This window comes from Galeopterus variegatus, unplaced genomic scaffold, assembly GCF_000696425.1.
Source record: "Galeopterus variegatus unplaced genomic scaffold, G_variegatus-3.0.2 Scaffold6010, whole genome shotgun sequence".
Classification (NCBI taxonomy): domain Eukaryota; kingdom Metazoa; phylum Chordata; class Mammalia; order Dermoptera; family Cynocephalidae; genus Galeopterus; species Galeopterus variegatus.
Genome location: NW_007732121.1, coordinates 122,847 through 129,512, shown reverse-complemented (window position 1 = coordinate 129,512; position 6,666 = coordinate 122,847). Strand labels below are relative to the sequence as shown.

General features: G+C 47.1%; 1 protein-coding gene across 1 annotated transcript in view; it reads right to left on the bottom strand.

Moving 5' to 3' along the window:
• Nucleotides 1–909: 909 nt before the first annotated feature.
• The window catches only part of KCNK18 (potassium channel, subfamily K, member 18), a 16,200-nt gene continuing 10,443 nt past the window's right edge, over nucleotides 910–6,666 (bottom strand). Inside the window, exon 3 of the mRNA XM_008590341.1 lies at nucleotides 910–1,709. Coding sequence (XP_008588563.1) covers nucleotides 910–1,709 — 800 coding nt within the window. The remainder of the gene's footprint in view (nucleotides 1,710–6,666) is intronic.

Below are 6,666 nucleotides of genomic sequence, written 5' to 3'. Positions count from 1 at the left end.
CCCAAAGGAAAGGAAATCATTATATTGAAAAGACACCTGCACCCCATTTTCATTGGCACACTATTCATAATAGCCAGGAGATGGTATCAACCTAAATGCCCATCAACTGATCAATCGATAAAAAAAATTTGGCATATATACACAACAGAATAGTATTCAGCTGTTTAAAAAAATGAAATTTTGTCATTTGCAGCAACATGTATAGAACGAGAGACCATCGTGTTAAGTGAAGTATGCCAGGCACAGAAAGACAAATGCCATATAATCTCACTCATGTGGAATCTTAAAAAAGAGAGAGAGAGAGAGAAAAGAGGTCCTCAAAAGGTAGAAAGTAGAATAATGATTACCAGAGGCCAGGAAGGGAAGGGAGCAGGGGGGGAGGGAAAAAGGTAAATTAACAGGTACAGTGTTACATGTAGATAGAGAGAAGTTCTGATGTTCTAGGCTGCCTATTAATAACATTATATTGTACACTTCCAAATAGCTAGAGAAGAGGATCTTGACTGTAATCACCAGAAAGAAAAATGTTTACATGATGGATAGGCTCTCTACTCTAAGTGAATTGCTGTACAATATATGCATGCATTAAAACAACACATTGTGCCCCATAAATATGTACAATTTAAAATACATTTTTAAAAATGAGAACAGGGAAATTAACTGGACTTTAGAGGATGGTGATAATTTTTTTCCTAATGTCCTGATACAAAGGGCATTGGCCAGATTTCTGCAGGGCCTCAAGACTGAACTCAGCCAGAATAAAGGATTTGTCTCCAAGTCTCGAGGTCTCAGAAGACAGGCTGCAGTGTTACCAGTGTAACCACATTGCCCTAAAAGATAAGGAGAGTAGTGCAGAAGTGAGACTTGGCCAGTGCCTGTCACTTGAGAGATGATGAGATGATAGAGCCTTCACTTTTTCACAAGGTGGTAAAACTTCCCTTTTGCAAAGAATAGCATGAGCTGTTTGTAGACGTGAATCAGCCTGTTTTGCACCAACTTGAAAGCGATGCACACAATCTCCATCCCAATGATGATATAAATGGAAAAGAACAGGAAGAAGTTAGGGTGTTCTAACACAATATCCCCAAACCCAATGGTGGTCAGTGTGACAAAGCAGAAATAGAAGGCATCCTCAAAGCCCAGCTGTTTCTCCCAGAAGCAGAGGATGGCAGCTGCACAGGAAATGTAGGCAAAAACCACCAGGGCGATGACAGGGAAGGGGACATCCAGGCTCTCCACCTGCTGCCCAACCTCATCCAGTTTGCTGATGAGAGAGACTGAGAGTCTCCCTGACACCAGTTCGGGACACGAGTTGCTCCTCTCCCTGGTCGGCGGGGGCACTTGCAGTGTGTTCTGTTTCTCTCGTTCCAGAAATCTCTCAAACAGCTCTGTGTTGCAGCTTGGGGCTGAAGCACATTTGTCAGGTGAGGGGCCCGGGAGCTCTTCAGCATCGACGACGATTGAAGGGACAGCTTTGTCAGCAGACTTGGTGGCAGGCGTCCTCCGGCAGAGCCGTTCAGAGCACCCCTTGGAGGGATTGCAGGTGAAGAAAGGGAGTTTCCGGAACCAACTGTAACATGCAGATAAGATGGGTGCCAGGATGTCGCCCATGTCCATGAGGACCAGGAACATTAGGGGGATGCCAAAAAGAGCATAGAGCATGCACAGGTACTTGCCCAGCCTGGTGACAGGGTAGATATAGCCATAACCTGGAAAAGAAGACACAGCCAAGGGTTGTTGCCTGGCCCCTTCCTACCCATCCCCGAAAGCTTTCAAGAGACCTTCTGCCATTCCCCTGCTTGGCATGGCATTTTACACAATGTGTTTGAAAACACTTCTTGAAGCTCATCCACTTCTCTGCTATCAGCCTGCTCCGGCAGGAGGAGCAGGTCGTGAAACAAGCTTCTCTTTAGGATAAGGAGCAACTCGCATCCCGATCTTTGACCTGAAATGTCATCTGCAGGGGACGAGCACAGGCTTGGGGTGAGCTGATTGCCTTTCGTTCTGCCGTGGCCATTTCTGAGCATCCTCGTGAGGAGGGGCTCAGCTTACCAGGAAGGACAGGGTGAGCGCAGGTGAGGGGGCATGGGTGGCTTTGCAATCGTACTCACTAACCTCTTCATCCTCCGCGAGCCTCCCTTGCCCTCCCTGGGATGTCGGGGCGTCTCCATTTGTTTCTGTACAATAGGCACTTATTACGGGCCAACACCATGCCTGGCACACAGTGGGCAATGGATAAATGTTGGTATCCTCGCTCTCAGAGCTGATAATAGCTGCCTATTAGCACTTAACTGTAGGCTGGGTATCAGCGAACCTTTGCAGGCAGGTGTTGTTATCACCATTCACAGATGGGGAAACTGAGGCACAAAGAAATGAAGCACCTTGGCCAAGAGCACACATGTGATGTATCGTGGAGTTTGGAGTCAAACCCTCGCTGGCTCCGAAGCCAGCGCTTTCTATCTCAGGAGCATACATGGGGTGGGACCCTCCAGCCAGTAAGAACTGGTCAGCCAAGCAAAGGGGGGTGGGCTGAGGCTTCCATGCTCTTCAGGAGCCCCCTCCTTCTGCCACTCCTTACCCCCACCCTGGCATCTACAGAGGGACATCAAACCCCACAGCACCAGTGGTTGGATCTTCTGGAGTGGGCAAGCTTCAGTGACTTCAAAAAGTGCAGGAAAAAGCTTCTGTATTTAATGCCTCTGTTTAATTTTTGTCATAAAGGATGATAATATGGAAGCACTCAGCCCAATTATGTAAATTAAGTTGAAGGCACTTCCTAGGCTGGCTAAGACCCAGCCTCCTCCAGGACCACACCTCCCTGTGGCAAACTCTGGCCTCAGGCTCTGCCCTCCAGGAATGTGCAGGCATTCAGGCTGCCCACCCTCACCAGGGTCCCAAGGGTGGGGGAGGAGCTGTGGCCCTTAAAGGGTCTCAATAGATCAGTGCATCTGTCTCAAAGCACTCCATATCACTTGGCTGGTTCCAGTTAACTCCTTCATTCAATGAACATTTATTGAGTGCTTTCTGTATGAACTAGGAACATAGTAGTGAGCAAAGTAGATATGGGATTCAAACTTGCTGAGTTTCTGGTTAGTGGGGGAGACAAATATTAATCAGATAACCACACTAGTGAGTATGTAATTACAAATGGAGATCAATAACAGGAAGTAAAAGAGCAGACTGCTCTACTAGTGATTAGAATGAAGCCACCTATCCTGGACGTAGGCTCAGGAAAGACTTCCTGGTGAGATGACTCTTAAGCTGAGATTGCGAGGGGGACCAAGAATTAGCCAGGTGAAGAGAGAAAAAGCAGCATGTGCAAAGGTCCTGTGGCAGGTTTGAGAAAGAGTTATTCATATGTGAGGCAACTTGTGCCCTGCAAATATATCAACAGAGTGACTGGGAATCAAAATCCAGCCGACAGTGTACTTACCAAGCTATGAGCTCAGGGCTCAGGGCACAGGACTGTGCCTAGAAGAGATGCAGTCTTCTAATTTTTCACCAAGGTGTCACCCAGGGTTTAGCTGTCAACCTGGTTCGAGGAACCAAGAGAAGGCCAGTGTGGCCAGTGTACAGGGAGGCAGGTGGATGGGAGCTTGGAGAGATGGACAGGGTCTAAAGGCTCACATGACAAATGGGGGGAGGTGCTTTGATCAGTGTGTAGGCTGAAAAATGACAGCCCCCCCAAAAGATATCCAAATCCTAATTCCTGGGATCTGTAAGTGCTACCTTATTTGCAAAGGGGGGTCTTTGCAGATATGATTAAGGATTTCGAGATGAAATTATCCTGGATTATCTGAGTAGGCTTTGAATGCCATCATAAGTGTCCTTCTATGAGAGAGGCAGAGGGAGATTTTACACACAGAGAAGGAAGAAATATGACATCAGAGAGAAGTTGGAGTGATGCAGCCAGAAGTCAGGGACTGCTGGCAGCTACCAGAAGCTGGAAGAGGCAAGGAACTATCATCCCCTACAGCCTCCAGAAGGAGCATGGCCCTGCAGACACCTTGATTTTTGAAATCAGTTTCTGGACTCCAGAATTTGATAGAATAAACTTCTATTGTTTTAAGCTGCCAAGTTTGTGGGAATTTGTTATAGCAGCCACAGGAAACAAATACAATCAGTTTTGTATCTTTAAAAGATCACCCTGGCTGCATCACGGAAGGCTGCATCATTGGAAGGCTCCAGATGGACCCAGGAAGACCAGTGGGGAGGCTGTGGTACCTGTCCAGGTGAGAGATGATAGTGGCTTTGGCTAAGTTGGGAGCTGGAAGGAGAGAAGTGTAGGGACTGATTAGACATCAATTTTGGCAGAAATCTCAGCAGGATGGGAGGGTGGTTGGGACTCAGGGTGTCAGAAAGGTGCTGGGGATTCAAGCACAGCAGGCACTCCTGAATCCATGGTTAATGTGTTGATTAGTTGATGAGTCCCCACTCTGGGAGAAGTTTTGCACGCAGACTCCAGAAACACATAGAAGAGAGGCAGTGTAGCATGATGGTTAAGGACAGGCACTCTGGAACCAGACCTGAATGAACTCAAGACCTTGCTCTGTTGCTCACAGGCTCTGTGACCTTGGGCAAGGGGCTTTATTGCTTGGTGCCTCAGTTTCCCCAGGTACATAAAGGGGAGGTAATACTAGTCCCCAAGATATAGGGTAGTTGTAGCGGATTAAACAAGTACGGTCATGTGCCACATAACGTCATTTTGGGTAACAACAGACTGCATATACAACTCCTATAAGAGCATAATGGAACTGAAATATTCCTATCACCTAGTGACAGCATAGGCACCGTTATATCATAGGGCAACACGTTACTCATGTGTCTGTGGTGATGCAGGTGTAAACAAACCTACTGCAAAATATGTTAAGGTAGAGTATCCAGCTTACCCATGGGGTGACGCTCCTGAAGGTAGTTCAAACCTTTAAGATAGAAAGCCAAGCATTTGATGCATTAGGTCTGATCCCAGGTGAAAGGGTTGTTGCCTACCTTAGCATTCCTGCATTTTTCAATGACTCCCGTCCACCCCCATAGCAAAACAATAGTTAATAACAGTTAGCTAACACTCACTGAGTGCTTGCTGAGTGCTAGGCATGCTCTCTACCTGTACTTTAATCTTCATGACTTTGTGGGAGTGGTACTATTCTAACCTCCATTAAACAGATGAGAAAAGTGAGGCAGAGGGAGACAGTAACATAATCAGAGGGTCCACACTCATGCAACTAGTGGCCAGTGTAGCTAATAGGAAAATTCGTTCTTAAATAATACACTTTTGCACAGTGATGAAATCGCCTAACAATGCATTTCTCAGAATGTACCCCTGTCGTTAAGCGTCACATGACTATATTACTGCAAAGTGCTTAAAATAGTGCCTGGCCTATAGTAAGTGCACAATCTGCTGTTGTTTCTCAAGAGACCATGTTTTGTGAACCACAACAGGAGATGTGGCCTGACAAAGCATTTATGTGCCATTCCTGGTAGCAAAGGGAACTTTTGCAATATCAATTTCAGTGCTGCACAATATCTGACATCTGGACTGTTCTACAACAGCTGGGATAGGCAGCTGCCCGGCTGTGGAGATGGCTAGATACATAGCGGATCTACTCTCTCCAAAAACAACTCTGGAGCTCCTGGTAAACTTGAGAGGAAGCAAAATTTGTTTTGTGAACCACAACAGGAGATGTGGCCTGACAAAGCATTTATGTGCCATTCCTGGTAGTAAAGGGAACTTTTGCAATATCAATTTCAGTGCTGCACAATATCTGACATCTGGACTGTTCTACAACAGCTGGGATAGGCAGCTGCCCAGCTGTGGAGATGGCTAGATACATAGCGGATCTACTCTCTCCAAAAACAACTCTGGAGCTCCTGGTAAACTTGAGAGGAAGCAAAATTTAATTGCATATTTTCTTACATAAAGCACATCGTAATGTATGCACCACTGTGGAAGATCCTTTGTTCATTCATTAATTCATTCTCTTTCTTTTCAGACAGAATAATCGCTTCAACGCAAGGTGGATCTGACTGCAACCCTCAGTGGTTTCCCATCTCACTCAGGGTAGAACCAGTCTTCACAATGCCTGCAGGTCCTGTAACCCCAACCTCACCTCCCACTTTCCCCCAACTCACTCTGCTCCAGCCACTCTGAGCTGCTTACTGTCCTCAAACAATCCAGACGGCCCCTGCCTCAGGGCCTTTGCACTGACTGCTCGCTTTGCCTAGAAGATTTGCACCGCAAACAGCCCCGTGGCTTGTGCCCTCACTTCCTCCAGGTCTTTATCAAATGCCACCTTCTCAGGAGGGTCGTCCCTGACCACCCCATGTAAAACTGCAGGCTTCATTCCCTCCATCCCTACTCCCTCGTTTACTGCTCACTATAACATTCATAACTATCTGACCCACATGAGGGTACTTCAAAAAGTTCATGGGGGGCCGGCCCAGTGGCGCACTGCTACAGTACGCTGCTTGGGAAGCGCAGCGGCGCTCCCGCCGAGGGTTCGGATCCCACATACAGACTGGCCACTCACTGGCTAAGCGAGGTACGGGCGCAACACCGAGGGTTGCGATCCCGTTGCCAGTCTCGGTCTGGTACGGGCGCGACACTGAGGGTTGCGATCCGTTGCCGGTCACAAGAAAAAAAAAAAAAAGACAAAAAAAAAAAAAAAG